Source organism: Saimiri boliviensis, chromosome X (assembly GCF_048565385.1).
Source record: "Saimiri boliviensis isolate mSaiBol1 chromosome X, mSaiBol1.pri, whole genome shotgun sequence".
Lineage (NCBI taxonomy): Eukaryota > Metazoa > Chordata > Mammalia > Primates > Cebidae > Saimiri > Saimiri boliviensis.
In genome coordinates this window covers 106,669,089-106,685,686 of record NC_133470.1, presented here as the reverse complement: position 1 = coordinate 106,685,686, position 16,598 = coordinate 106,669,089, and the positions used below count along the sequence as shown (strand labels likewise).

The 16,598-nt window shown below is 35.7% G+C and overlaps 1 protein-coding gene across 2 annotated transcripts in view; it reads right to left on the bottom strand.

Moving 5' to 3' along the window:
- The window catches only part of ZNF280C (zinc finger protein 280C), a 65,231-nt gene that overhangs the window by 17,078 nt on the left and 31,555 nt on the right, over nt 1–16,598 (bottom strand). For both annotated transcript variants that reach the window (XM_003931123.3, XM_074392232.1), the window contains 7 exons: nt 16,197–16,367; nt 15,941–16,047; nt 10,578–10,801; nt 9,090–9,247; nt 8,124–8,224; nt 7,203–7,349; nt 1,126–1,257 (listed from right to left, as the gene is read on the bottom strand). In XM_003931123.3, the coding sequence (XP_003931172.1) occupies nt 1,126–1,257; nt 7,203–7,349; nt 8,124–8,224; nt 9,090–9,247; nt 10,578–10,801; nt 15,941–16,047; nt 16,197–16,367 (1,040 nt within the window). The remainder of the gene's footprint in view (nt 1–1,125; nt 1,258–7,202; nt 7,350–8,123; nt 8,225–9,089; nt 9,248–10,577; nt 10,802–15,940; nt 16,048–16,196; nt 16,368–16,598) is intronic.

Below are 16,598 nucleotides of genomic sequence, written 5' to 3'. Positions count from 1 at the left end.
ACAAACCATGTCAATCAACTAAGAAAACAATGATTCGAAGTTTTTCTTTACAAGCATAAGAATGACAAAACCTAAATTAAAGTCTTAATAACAATCAGAGGTCAATTTTAATATTATATTCAATAGATAAAACCAGGCAGTAGTTCCTATTATCATACAAAATGTTAAAAATATAGCATATTTAAAACTCACTTTTGGGGTGTACGTGTTATTTTAATACAAGCATATAATATGTAATGATCAAATCAGGGTAATTGGGGTATGCAGCACCTCAAGCATTTATCATTTATTTGTGTTAGGAACATTCCAATTCCACTCTTTTAGTTATTTTGAAATATACAATAAATTACTGTTAACTACAGTTGCCCTAGTGAGCTACCTAACACTAGACCTTATTCCTTCTATCCATAATAATTAAAAATACACTGTTAGTGGGAGTGTAAATTAGTTCAACCATTGTGGAAGACAGTGGGGCGATTCCTCAAAGACCTAGAAATAGAAATTCCATTTGACCCAGCAATCTCATTACTGGGTATATATCCAAAGGATTATAAATCATTCTATTATAAAGGCACATGCACATGTATGTTCACTGAGACACTGTCTACAATAGCAAAGACCTGGAACCCAACCCAAATGCCCATTGATGATAAGACTGGACAAGGAAAATGTGGTACATATACACCATGGAACACTATGCAGCCATAAAAAATGATGAGTTCGTGTCCTTTGTAGGGACATGGATTAATCTGAAAACCATCATTCTCAGCAAACTGACACAAGAACAGAAAATAAAACACTGCATGTTCTCACTCATAGGTGGGTGCTGAACCATGAGAACACATGGACACAGGGAGGGAAGCATCACACACTGGGGTCTGTTGTGGGGGAATAGGGGAGGGACAGTGGAGGGTAGGGAGGGATAACATGGGGAGAAATGCCAGATACACACGACGAGGGGACGGAGGCAGCAAACCACATTGCTGTGTATGTACCTATGCAATAATCCTGCATGATCTGCACATGTACCCCAGAACCTAAAGTACAATAAAATATATATATATAAAACAAAAATAAAAACTGATAGAATGTGCAAAAAATCACCGAACCCCCCTGTGAACTCACTTTTGTTCCAGGAGGCAATCCTTCTAGTTCCTTAGGCTTTATAAATGTACGATGCTGTGCCTTATGTTCAGCTTTCTCCTTGCTGGTCAAAAACTGTAGTCTGCATTTTGGGCAACGGTGAACTCCTTTTTTCTGTTTACAGAAAATATTTGATGATAATAACTTTTAGCACCACAAATCCTAGGACCTGAAATTGTGCTTAACTCTAAAATCTAAATAAATTTACAACCAGAATTTTACCATCTCCCATCACAGAAAATCCAAAATTATTATTTTACTTAAAAGTACTCCTTGTATTAGCTGAGTTTCAAAAGCATTAGTTACCATATAAGCATCAAACATAAAAAGTATATAATTAGATTTTAATTAGAAAATTTCTATACTGATAGTAGAGGCATAAATAAGAACAGATCCCAATCTGTTGTTTGAGAAACCCCTAAGTCCCCCCTAAAACCTAGTCCCATTATTTTACCAATGGGAAATAGGACCCAAGAGAAATTTAAGTCACTTGCCCATAGCTGGTTACTGTTCTTTATACTATACATTATCAATTGCAATCTTTATGCATATGCTCTTGTTGATTAAAATGATTTTATATTTATTATAAATTTAGAACATACAAATACAAAAGAATGCTTTCTTTAAAGATATATCTCCACCAGTTTATCATTTTCATATAAAATACAGTCATTTAGGAAAACCAAATGAGGTAATGTGTATGGAAGTACCTAGTACAGTTACTGATGCACAGAAGACATTTGCTGAATAAAAGTTCTTTACAAAGTTCAAAGCAATATGTAAAGATAAGATGTTTGCATTACTATTTCAGTATCATCTTCAGACTATTAAAGAAATGTGGCGCACTGGATCATACCATAGGTACAATAAACATAAACAGATTTACTTGTAGGTGCTCAAGAGAGAAGGGGAAAGAAAACCCAGTGAAGTTAACAGACAGCAAATTAAGATGACAGATAGAATATTCATTCCCCCAGAGTATAGTTCCCACAAATTTTTTCTCTACCTCTACCTACACCTCATCTAGTTTCACGTCTTTAAATACCATCCACCCACTGCATACTTGACACCTCTTGATGTCTAATACGTATTTCAAATCAACATGGACAAAAAAATTGAACTCTAGATTCCCCCTTATTCATTCTGAGTGGGAAGGGCGCAAAATCTGTTCCTTCCCTACTCCTCCCAGTATCTCAGTATATGGGAGATAAGTTCTTACAGCTGCTCAGGACAAAAAACGCTTGGTCACTCTTAACTCTTCTCTTTCTCTTACATCCCACATTCAACAAATTAGTAAAACCTGTCAGTGATACCTTAAAAAAATTTATACTTTCTATTTCTCATCACCTCCAATCACTGATACCATACTTGTCTGAGCCACTTACGAGGACCCTTGCAATAGCCTTCTATCTGTTCCCTATTTCTGCCCTTTCTCCCTCTACAGTCTATTCTTCCCATAGCTGTCACAGTGATCTTTTAAACCCTCCATTGGTTTTCCATAACACTCCAGAATCCTGACTCTGGCTTACAAGTCCTCATATGATCTGGCTTGCATTCTATCGCTACAACCTCATCTCCTACTACTTTTCCTCTCACTTGTTTACTGTACTCCAGCCACACTGGTCTCCTGGTTTTGCCTTGAATATCCTAGGTACATGTTCATATCATTACCTACTTACTGTTCCCTCTATCCGGAACATTCTCTCCCAGATAGCCACATGACTTACTCTCTTATTTCCTTTGGAGAAGCCCTCTTTGACCACACCATTTAAAACAAAACAAAACAAAACAAAACAAAACAGAAACCCCTCCTTCACCTGAGGGCTGGCACTCCCTATCTACCCATATTTTCTTCCAATGGTACTTACAATCAGCTGGCATACATATATATATTCTGACATCTCTCTCACACACACACACACACACACACACTCTCTCTCTCTCTCTCTCTCTCTCTCTCTCTCACACACACACACTCTCTCTCTCTCTCTCTCTCTTTCTCTCTCTCTCTCCTTTTCTACCATGATGCAGATTTTAGAGAGTACAAACCTTGCTCTGCTTTATCTTGTATCCCCAATACCTACAACAGTCCTTGGCATATGTTAGGCACTCAAGTATTCGTTAAGAAATAAAATGAGGCAAACAGCAAGAGACTGACAGAGTACAAATGAGCAGCAGGCACAATTTAACTAGTTTAAGTGTTTGCCATTTCATTCAATGAGCATTTATTTGCTCAGAGCCCCAAGATGGGAGACGATAATCTATTAGTCCTAAGTTGGACTTAAGTCCTGCATCTCTCTCTTACGCATGTATGCTTGCTTTGTGCTATTAATCACAATGATGATACCTTTTTTTTTTTTTTTTTTTTTTTTTTGAGATAGAGTTTTGCTTTTGTTGCCCAGGCTGGAGTGCAATGGCGTGACCTTGGCTCACTGCAACCTCTGCCTCCCAGGTCCAAGCAGTTCTCCTGCCTCAGCCTCCCAAGTAGCTAGGACTACAGGTGCCCACCACACCTGGCTAATTTTGTATTTTTAGTAGAGATAGGGTTTCACCATTTGGCAAGACTGGTCTCAAAACTCCTGACGTCAAGTTATCCACTCGCCTTGGCCTCCCAAAGTGCTGGAATTACAGGTGTGAGTCATAGTGCTCAGCGGATACATTTTTAAAATAAAGCAACGTTTAACCAAATCAATAGTAACTTGTTCCAAGGGTAGAGAAAAAGTTGTGGGTTGAACTTCTTGATATGCATACTATATGATTTTGGGTGATTTTTTTTTTTTTTTTTGAGACAGAGTTACCTCTGTCACCTAGGCTGGAGTGCAGTGGCATGATCTCAGCTCACTGCAACCTCTGCCTCCCGGGTACAAGCGATTCTCCTGCCTCAGCCTCTTGAGTAGCTGGGTTTATAGGCATGCACCACCACATCCAGCTAATTTTTGTATTTTTAGTACAGACAAGGTTTCATCATTCTGGCCAGGCTGATGTTGAACTCCTGACCTATGGTGATCTGCCTGCCTCGGCCTCCAAAAGTGCTGGGATTACAGGCATGAGCCACTGCGCCTGGCCAATTTGAGGGATTTTCAAGGGTAACTATCTGTAATTTCTGCTTTTAGCCTTAATGTGAGTGTGGAATATGAGTCTGCAGTGAAAGCTTGGGCTATAAACCAATTTTTGGCTCCATCATTTATTAGGGAATGTGACATTGAGCAAATTACTTACTTTCTATAAAGCTTTGTTTCCTTATCTATAAAATGGAAACAATCATATACCTGCCTCATAGGGCGGCTATAAAGATAAAACAAGATAATGCATGTAAAAGCACCAGTGGCTGTCAAATGGTAAGTTATTAGTGTATGTTAACTTCTTATTGTTATTATTAAAGAGCTAATGAAGATACTTAACACATCTGGAGTCTTTCATCCTTTGTTAAAAACTATATAAACTGCACTGCTAACTCCAAAATCACTCAAGACATAATAATAGATTATTCTTAGGAAAAAGTTGCAATCAAAGTCTTCAAAAATAAGCCATAGAGTCAATAATTCTTATCATATAAAATTGCACTAATAATGCCATCTCAACTATAAGTTTATAATATTGCTCAGCTCAGGTTTTGAGTCTTTTGGCCATCTATGAACAAGGAAGCAGGTCCTCACCAGACACTAAACTGCTGGTGCCCTGATCTTGGACTTTACAGCTTGCAGAACAGGGAGAAATAAATGCTTGTTGTTTTAAGGTTCCCAGTCCATATTATAATAGTAATGTTATAACAGCTCAAACAGACTAAGCACCTGTGGCACCTCGGTGGTTCCAAAGACTACTCCCAGATTTGATGATTCAGCAGAAGGATCGATAGGACTTAGACATTGCTATACTCACAGCTATGTTTTATTACAGTGTAAGGGTACAGAGTAGGATTAATAAAGGAAATAGTATATTGGATAGCTTCTAGAGGATTACTAGGCACTAACTTCTAAGAGCTCTATTCCAGTGGAATCACATAGAACACACTTAATCCCTCACCATGTACTGCAGCAACACACATAAAGTGTTGCTTGACAGGAAAGCTCTCAAGTCTAAGAGCTTAGGTTTTTTTATGGGTAAGTCGCCAAACCTTCAGGTGACTCCCCCCCTGCAAGAAAAACAAGTGGTCACCAAAAAAATCTGTATTGTTTGTGCAAATTTTCTTGACAAACTGGTACAACATGGCTCAAGGTTCCAGGCATGTAAAACACTCTTATCAGTTAATAACACAGAGAACATTCTAAGAGCTGAATATCCAAGATTTAGCCAAGGGCCAGTTATACTAGCAGGCAATTCTGAAATTGTGCAATATTTGAGCAACCCAGACCTGTTGGGTAACTCTTTCCAGTACATATGGCAAGTAAAGGCATACAACTTAGGGTATGAAGAATGACTACAGATCAGATAAACCACTTATGAGAACACAACTCACATAGTGGATTCACCTATGTCTTTCTTACCTTTCTAAGCATGTTATCACTCCCTCCAAATCTATATCTGTATCACTAAGGAGCTTAGTAAAGCAAGGAGAAATAATTGTGTTAAAAGACCCATAATTAGATAGTCAGAGATAATACTTTATGTTCCCTTCTTCTTTTCAAAATCAAAGGCCAAAAAATGAAACACAAGCACCAAGAACAGTGCTTCCCAAACTCTGTACCTCAAGAAATGTTAGTAGGTATTATGCAAATAAAGGGCTCAAAGGTTAAAAATGTTTGAGGACCATCTCCCTTGCTTGGAGATTTACAATATCCATTAGCATATTAAAAGCTCTGAAAAGTCCTGTTGTCAAAAATAAACAAAAAACACCCCTATGAACTTCGTAAATCCAGCCTTTCACTAAATTTCTTCTACTAGGAACAAGTTATAAAGAGGGGAACACTTATTAACATCAGAGGGAACAGTGTTGGGAAAACCCTAGAAAGATAATGCCAAAGGTTTTCAAGGGTGAGGTGGCCTACCAGGATAAAAATAAGAAAAAAGAGACACTAGTATCATCCAAGTCATAACACAGGTAATCTGAATGTATTTGGAAATTCTATTTTTATGATTTTTTCCCCAATTAACAACAAGTTGATTTCATGATCATCCAATGACTAGAACCAAGGGCCACATTAGCATCAATACTGAATGAACTTGCTGAGACAATGCAATCAATACTACAAAATGTAATGAGGTGATCAGGAGGCAAAGCTTGATTACACAACGAGATTTAGTAAATCCATTGACTTCCGATTTCGGCAAAGGCATTATGGCTGTTTCAAACACTCAAGAATAGGCCCACTGTTTCCTCAAAGTTTTCAGCCCACAGGACGCTCTAATTGAGGAAAACAATCAGTAAGCATAAAATCAGAATTCAAGGGAAAGATGTAAGCGTCAATAGTGGTATCCCAGAAATTATATAGCAGAACTGGCAAAAGTCACAAAGGAAATAAATTACAACCTAAATATAGTTCTCTGGTATAGTTCACATATCTGGTTTTAAGTGTTCTTGCTGTTTCCTTTTACTGGCTGCTACAAAAGTTAATTCTGGGTCACGGATGACAACCACATGTCTCATAATAAAAAGTGGGCTAGAAGGTGGAACTAAGATTTCTAGAGAAAGAGGAAAACACAAGGTTATGAGTCCTTAATCTTATGTTCCTCCATTCAAACTTACTCTTTTTCCTGCTCTTGATAAGCACCTTCAAAATCAGTTCCACCATCCTTAAGTCCTGAAATAACTAACCTAAATATTTCACAAATCTTCGGTTTTTTTCCTCCACTTTACGGTTCCTATTTCTAGCTATCTTTCAGAACTTTTACTATTTATGATTCTGAGTGTCACCAGAAAGCGAGCAAGGAAAAGTGAAAGTTTCACAAGTAATTCAGCATAAATTATAAATTGTGTCATTCAGAACAACTTTGCTGTCCAGAATAAATCTAACCAATGTTCTAAGTTATAGATAGATATAGATGTAGCTATAGATCTATACATACAGATCTTTATATTTTCACTAAGACAACATGAATAAATAAGAACTGCTTAATCTCACCTGATGCTTCATATAATGATTCATGTAGGGGGTTGCCATTTTACAAACTTTGAGGCAAAATGGACATAGCAAGTTCTTAGTGTTTTCATGGGCTGCTCTAAAATGAGCTTCTACATCAGAAAATGTTGATGATCTAAACTGGCAAACCTAGAAATATAAAGAAGGCTTAGTTTTAACTTGAAATTTTAAAACATCTTGTAATTACATCAAAGTAGCAATAACGGGTCATTTGTTTGGAAGGATATTATGTACTACTAGTCCAGCTCTGCTGCCTATACAACCAAGAATCGTACTACTGCAAATAATAAAGATAACCTTTGAAAGACATCTTTCAAAGTTTGGGCATATATTCCAAAACACAGCAAGACTCTTCCTGTTTTCAAATCTACCATCCTCTATCTTGTGAATTTTCAAGCTCTGCCAAGTCTTGTTCTAAAAAGCTTTTCCTGCTATATATAAAATAGTATTCTCTTCTTTAGATTTTAAATAGCATCCATGCTATGCCATTGTCAATTTATCTTTATCTCACTTTCTTATTACTGGAAGCCACTTCAAATTCTGCAACACTGATCTCAAAGTGTTTAATTTGATTTTCTATAACTAAGAGATTTTCCCATCTCTCTGGCATATCTATAATCTTCCCTATGTGATAACCCACATAGTTGTCTTTCTCTAGCAGGGCATTTCCTCATCTAGTGCAGGGGTCAGCAAACTACAACCCACAGGCAAAAAAAGCTAGTCCACCCCCTTACATATAATGCATAAGTTAAACCCAAGGGGGTTCCCACTAATGAAGAGGGTCTTCAATTTTAGTATAGTAACTATTTTTATTTAAATGGTTTTAACAAATCAAAAGAATACTATTACATGGCACATGAAAATCAAACAAACAAACACTTAACTACACAATAAAATGTGTACCTGGCAAACGTATGGCATTTCACCAGGTTTATGAGTGTCCTTCATATGTTGTAAAAGAATATGCTCTGTTTCAAATGATAATTCACAGATTTTGCAAATAGCTGAAAGTGGGAAAAAAAACACATTATACCATTTAAGGATGTATATAAAAAAAGATTCATTTTGTACATCCATAACAACAACAAGTAATAATAACAGAAGTAACAGTGATGTGGTTCTAACAATTCTATAGCTGTTAACTCTGTAATGCTGTTCCAAGGACATGACTTATATTAGCATATTTAATTCTTATAACATCATTGAAGAAGGTACTGTTATTATTCCTATTTTTCAGATGAGGAACCAGAAGCACAGAAAAAGTAAGTAACTTGCTTGAGATCTCACAGCTATAGTAAGAGGCAAAGCTGGAATCTGAACCAAATCTATTCGCTTCTCAGGCTCTAAATCTACATTGTAGTTACTTTCTGTCTAAAGTGTAAATCAAGACCATTGATTTCAAATTTGAAAACCATGGAATTTGGGTATTCTAATTTAGTCCTCTACATACAATGCATGCGTCATGCCAAGGAAATTTCCACTAATGAACTGTGGAGGAGGGACTTCAATTTTAACAATTTTTTTTTCTTTTTTTAGAGACAGGGTCTTGGCTATGTTGCCCAGGCTGAAGTGCAGTTGCTATTCACAGCTGTAATTGATCATAGCATTCTACAGTGCTGAACCCGTGGGCTCAAGTGATCCTCCTGCCTCAGCCTTCTCAGTAGCTGGGAGTATAGGCATGCACCATCACTGAGCCTGGCTTTACCAACACATTTCATCTAAATTTATAAAAGTTGTGATTTTTTCCCCAATTTTGCCCTCAAATTACAAACGCTAATTCTTATTATTTTTTTCTGTCAGAATTTTTAAGATTTCCTCACAGTTCAGATGATCAGTAATATTCAGGACTCCAAAGAAATTTTCACTTACTCGAAAACTCATGGGGAGTGTGTGTACTCTCGATGTGGCACTGCAGTTGGAAGGGTGTGGGATACTGCCGGTAACAGTGCTGGCAGGTGGTGTGGTTTTCCCAGCTTTCACTGTTCTGCTTCTCAAGTTCCATGTGATGTTTCATGTGGTTCATAAACCTATAAATGATTGCCAATGAGAGCAAAAATTCAGACTTCTAACCAAAGAAAAGCCTCGCAAATAAGTCTCTGTAAACCTAAATTTTTAAAATGTAATTTTATGACTCAAAACACTTCTGAGGCCTGAAAGCCCTCTAGAAAAGTGTGTATTTTAAATAATTTACTTGCATTAAGTGCTCGGTAAGGTGTTTTTTCATCTGTTTTTAAAATAATCCATTAATATATTAGTATGAAACATCACTAATTTGCCGTAATGTTTTATCATTATTTTAGATTAAAAGGTTTTTTATAGCAAATAAAAATAGCAGGCTTCTTTTCCATATATGAAATACTATTTATATTTCAAAATAAAATATTGAAAGGATGGAAACCCTATCATTAAAAGCAGCTACAGTGAAGAGACAAATCTTTGAAAGCTTTGAAATCAGCTGCTCAAAAGACAAACTGCTGGCATATTCTTATTTGTGTCTTGGTTTCTAAATGCATGCAATAGCAATTTCAATGCCTATAATTACGATAACCTTTTGTTTTATCTAATTATATTGGCTTACTGTTAGCACAAACTATTTTTCTTAGCAGGCTGTGCCCTTTGTAGCACTATTTTTCAGTTTTACATTCTGCTATTTTAGCTTCTCTAAAAGGCTTCTCAAGAGAAGGAACTATGATGTTCAATGGCAGAGAGTACAATATAAATGGGCATACCTTTTTCAAAGAGCTTACTAAAAAAGCTTTTTGCTGAATTTCAAAGTAAAGTTATTCAATTCAAACAACACTTTTAAGACTGGGTCAACTATTTACAATTACGAATCACTGAAAAAAATACTCTTGAAATAATGTCATGACCTAGATAGCAATCATTGTGAAGGTTTGGGCATTTATCTCTTTTTCACACTTCCAAAACTCTTTTTGGTTTTGGTAAATGTCTGCAATGTATTTTAAAAGGGAAAAATTTGAGCTTTAAATAAGGTTAGTATGGAGAAGGTCACGCTGCATAGTGGTTCTTCTTATGACATGAAGAAAAGATTCAAAGTCAGCTAGAAAATCCCAGTTCCGTGATAAGTGTAGGGAAAAAAAAGTAATTTCTCTCTAAATTAAAATACATTTTGACTTTTCTTAAGCTATCTGAAAACAATACAACTAGGTGGATCCTGGAGTTAAACTCTTAAAATACAAGAAGGGACAAAAGCTTTTCAACATGATAATCTGCCTCTGTTCTTAGTAGAAAGTATTAGAATTACTTAACAAAGATGGCACAGCAAAGTAAAGATACTATATTCTTATCTGTCATATCCCAACTTTCAAACAGAAATAAAAATAAGCATTTACATACCTAATATTATTTTTAAGAACTTTCGAGCAACTGAAGCATTTAAAGGTTGTGTAAGTCTTTGGCTCTTTCTCAGCGACTCCTTCATGCCTTCCATAATAAAACTCATTGACTAACATGAACAACTTTCCTGTCTCTGGATCAATCTCTTTTTTGTCTTCAGCACATAGACGTTCTGATTTAATGACTCCTCCCAAAAATTTAGTTATCATGTTTGGACAACAATGCTGAAAGAGGAAAAAAATATGAGCCTTGTCTATATCTCTTTTAAAAGATTACATATCTAAAAAATGGTTGTGTTTACATCTAAGGTCCGATGATGTAAAACTATGCTTGGCAATATATCTGTAAAGATATTCACCAAAATTTTGGCTTCCATCTTTATGTATTCTAAAAAATTCAAACAATAAACACCTACTATCTTAATAAAGGATTAACTTCAAAAACAAATTGAAAACCTTAAGATCAGGGATGTTTATTTATCTATCTAACACATTTTCTTGCAATTTTTATTTTTAGATGTAAATATTTAATAATAATTTGTTTTGTGGCCAAAAATCACCCACTTCATATCTGTGTCAAGATACAGCTTACATGCCTATACACTGTTGGTACGAATGTAAATTAGTTCAGCCCCTGTGGAAATAGTTTGGCGATTTCTCAAAGAACTAAAAATGGAACTACCATCTGACCCAGCAATCTCATTACTGGGTATCTACCCAAAGGAAAATAAATCATTCTACCAAAAAGACACCTACACTTGTATGTTCATTGCAACACTATTAATAACAGCAAAGACATGGAATCAACCTAGGTAACCATCAATACTGGACTGGATAAAGAAAATGTGGTACATATACACTATGGAATACTACACAGCCATAAAAAGGAGTGAAATAATGTCCTTTGCAGCAACATGGATGCAGCTGGAGGCCATTATTCTAAATGAATTGACCCAGCAACAGACAACCAAATATCCTATGTTCTCACTTACAAGTGGGAGCTAAATATTGGGTACACACATAAAGATGGAATTACAATGAGGTCTCCAAAAGTGGGGAGGGAGTGAGGAGGGTAGGGGCTGAAAAAACTCCTATTGGGTACTATGTTCACTATTTGGGTGACAGGATCAGTAGAAGTCCAAATCTCAGCATCATGCAATCAATATATCCTTGTGACGAACTTGCACATGTATCCACAAATCTACAATAATGAAAAAAAAAATACCGTAAAAGGTAGTTTTACATGCTATTATGTATAACCTCGATTATCAAATAACACAGGAATATTTAAGTGAGGCCTGGATGGAACTAGACTTTGAGCACAGCTAACCTGTCATTCTCCAGACTTAATATGCTAGAAAATGTGTGGGGCACAAAAAAGAAGCATCAGTTACATTTCCAATATCTCAACATATTCTATCTAGAATGCTTAAATATCTGGGGAAATCTACCTCATGAATGAAATCAAGACATCATATAAACTGATCCTAATGTGGAATACTTTCATACATAAGCCTTTCTTATCCAGTGAGATAATATTTATTTATTGTATATACTTCACAGTTGTAGACTTTCTCTAGAAGAATTCTCCAAGAATAACTGGAGAAAAAAATAGGAGAAAGTATATCTGAGAAAGGGTTAAAATCCAAAATACATGAGAAACTCCTACAACTCAATAACAAAAAACCAAATAAACTAATTTAAAAATGGGCACAGGACTCGAATAGACAAAAGAAGACACACGAGTATCCAACAGGGATGTGCAAAGGTGCTCAACGTCACTAACCATTAGGGAAATGCAGACCAAAACTACAAAGAGCTATCACCTCATACCTATTAGAACAGCTATATCAAAAAGACAAAAGATAAGTGTTGGTGAGAATGTGGGAAAATGGGAACATTTTTACATCATTGGTAGGAATGTTATTGGTTCAGTCACTATGGAAAACATGGGAGGTTTCTCAAAAAGTTAAAAATACAACTATCATATGATTCAGTAATCCTACTTCTGTGTATACACCCAAAGGAATTGAAATCAAAATCCCAAGACATCTGTACTCCCATGTTCATTGCAGCAGTATTTATAATAGCCAAGACATGAAAGCAATCTAAATGTCTATTAATGTACAAATAGATTAGGAGGATGTGGTATGTATACACATACATATACACACACACACACACACACACACACACACACATACACAAATGGAATATTATTCAGCCGTAAAACAGAAGGAAATCCTATCATTTGTACCAACATGGATGGATTTGGAAGACACACAAGGAAAGCAAGCCAGTCACAGAAAGACAAATATTACATAATTTCTGTTATATGAGGAATCTAATAGTCAAACTCATAGACGCAGAGACTAGAATTGTGATTGCCAGTGCTAGAGGGAGGAAAAAATGGGAAGGTATTAGTCAAAAGATACGAAGGTTGTTATTCAAGATCTACTATATAGAACAGTGCATAGAGTTAACAATACTGTATTACACACTTAAACAATTTGCTAGAAAGTGTAGATTTTTCTATGTATTCATATCACAAAAAGGTAACAATAATAAAGAGGGCAGGAGGAAACTTTTGGAGGTGATGGTTATGTTTATGACACAAACTGTGATGGTTTCATGGATGTATACTTAGCTCCAAACTCATCGAGTTGTATGCATTAAATAAATACAGATTTTTACAGGTCAATCACACCTCAATAAAGTTTTTATTTATTTATTTATTTATTTATTTTTAAAAAGACTACATATTAAAACAAGTTAGAGTGGAAAACAAAAGAAAAAACTTTCCTAAAATTGCAAACGGACTTTTAAAAAAAAGGACAAAGAAAGTATAACAAAACATTGTGACAAAACCAAGACCAATTAAACCTATCAGACCAATAAAATTTCTCCTACGAATGAATATAAAGTGTTTAACTCAACTTCTAAAAGAAAATAAATTTTCATATAGGACTACAAAAGAAAAAACAACTCTGGTGAAAGAAAGGAAGATGATTTGGGAGGGTTGAAAATAAAAGGATAAGCCAAGAATGTAACAGGCAGATGGAAACAAGAAAGCAAGGGTTGTGAGCCTGATAGCAAACAAAAAGTACTGAACAGACAAAAAGTACAGTATAAAAATGCTAAAGGATGCGCTCACAATGTGAATGAATACATCTGTATCTTAAAGAGCAACACCACAAAACAGAATTGGAAGATATCAAGAGAATTAGTGGTAATGTGAGACTTGGGATTCCCCTTTCCCAAACACACTCAAGGAGGTGGAAATGGCGAAAGATCTAATACAGTTTTGCTTCAGAGTAAAGAAATTTGTATTTGGAATTTTAGAACTCCTTTTTTAATCCCACTTTTTTGTAAAATGTTTAATTTTAATAAAAATCTGTCAATCTTTGAAATAGTGAACAATTCCTTTTCCTAAGCTGCTTCTTTGCTTTGTACTCTTCTCATCACTTCTTTCCCACATATAATCAACACTGACTTTTTTCTTGCCTCCTTTGCCTCTTCCTGTCATTTACAGGGCATGTATGTAGGGCATGCAAGGAGAATACAGACTATCTTTATACGCACATAATACTGTAATATCTATTAACATATTTTAAGTAGAGTGTTACCTTAATCACATACTCCATAAGTACTGTGAAAATTACCTAAAACTTAATTTCAAGAACTTCCCATGTTAATATAAAGCTAGAATTCACTTATAACAACATAAACTATATTATGGATTGAGTTAAATCATTTCAAACGAAACGCTCCATCACTAAGAGTTTATTTCTGAGCACTGAAAATTAAAATGTAAGGACTAACGTTTTCACAGAGTAATGTGACATGCATATTATCACCATGGGGAAAAAATAAGGTAAACAAAAGGAGCGTTTATTTTACACAAAAGATTAAGCCCCTAATAAAATACCTGCTTTACAAGAATTATGAAGAATGGCGTAATTTAGACAGTAAAATATTCCAATTTATACATTATTTTCATTTAAAGTTAAAAAGCAGGCTGGTTGCAGTGGCTCACACTGGATCACTTGAGGCCAGGAGTTCGAGACTAGCCTGGCCAACATGGCAAAACCCCATCTCTACTAAAAATACAAAAATGGGCCAGGCATGGTGGCACCACATGTAATCCCAGCTACTCAGGAGGCTGAGGCAAGAGAATCGCTTCAACTGGAGAGGCAAAGGTTGCAGGGAGCCAATATTGTGCCAATGCACTCCAGCCTGGGCAACAAAGCAAGAGTCTGTCTCAAATAAATAAATAATTAAAATGCAATATGCACACGCTGTAGTGCATATTAACTTAATTAAAAAATTTAAATTGATACATTTATAGGGTGCATGTGATATTTTCTTAAGTGCACAGAATATATAATGATCAAATCAGAGTGTCTGAGGTATCCATCACCTTGAGTATTTATCATGTCTCTGCACTGGCAACATTTTAAGTGCTCTCTCCTAGCTATTTTGCACTCTACTCTGCGCCATACATTAGAACTTATTCATTTTATCTAACTGTTTATTTGTACATAATAACCAACCTCTCTTCATGTTCCCCTACCCTTCCACACACACCCTTCCCAGCCTCTGGCAACTATCGTTCTACTCTCTATCTCTATGAGATCAACTTTTTAGCTCTCACATATGAGTGACAACATGTGATATTTGTCTTTCTATGCTTGGCTTATTTCACTTAACATAATCGCCTCCAGTTCTATCCATAACAAACTTAATTTAAAAAATTTCATCATGCCGGGCGCGGTGGCTCAAGCCTGTAATCCCAGCACTTTGGGAGGCCGAGGCGGGTGGATCATGAGGTCAAGAGATCGAGACCATCCTGGTCAACATGGTGAAACCCCGTCTCTACTAAAGATACAAAAAATTAGCTGGGCATGGTGGCACGTGCCTGTAATCACAGCTACTCAGGAGGCTGAGGCAGGAGAATTGCTTGAACCCAGGAGGCCCTGTCTCTACTAAAGATACAAAAAATTAGCTGGGCATGGTGGCACGTGCCTGTAATCACAGCTACTCAGGAGGCTGAGGCAGGAGAATTGCTTGAACCCAGGAGGCGGAGGTTGCAGTGAGACGAGATCTCGCCATTGCACTCCAGCCTGGGTAACGAGTGAAACTCTGTCTCAAAAAAAAAAAAAAAAATTTTCATCATTGGAAAGGATGTTAAAATCTTTTATAAAAAAACCATTGTGAGTATCAATTTTAAGTTACATGGAAATCAATATGAGAAGGTTTCTTATCTAAATATCTAGATAAACCAGCATTTGCTGTATATCAATTTTTAATATTTTCAAGAATCTATAAACATTTTTAAAAACTGAATTCTGAAAACAGTTTTACCTTCATGTGGTATTTCAAGGGATCCAAAAGATTGAACTGAACATTGCACTTTGGACAAGCTGTTAGGTAACGTGCTTCAGCATCATATGGAGATGAGGTATTTGTGCCTAAAATAAATTAAGGTCTTTTAAGACTCAAATTCATCTTTTTAAAACCTTAAACGACCAATAATAATGGTTTTAAAATTCATTACAATTTCTAAAACGCATGTATAAGTAATACAATTTTTTTTTTACATGCCAGATTTCATGCTTACCTTTTGCTAGCCTAATGTGGGAGGATGTCACTGGAGGAGAGTCAGTTAAAGGCAATGAAGTGGAGGGATTTATTTCAGAAACATCTTCACCGGTCTTTGGTTTTTTTGGAGTAACAGTGTTTACTTTAGAAGTAGAAGGACGTTTTAATACATATGAAGAATTTTTCATACCTACAAAGATTTAAATATTGAGAAAGATATTTGTAAATGTTTCAGTATGGAATATTGCTTATGTAAAACTGCTACTAAAATGGCCTTATATTTAAAATTGAGCAAAAATACTTTGGAACTAAAGGTAATGTAATTTAATTAGCATATCATACAAATGACAAACAACGATTAAAATTTATATGTGGAAGTACAAAGAAATTACACAAACAGCTAACTACTATGAACTATGTA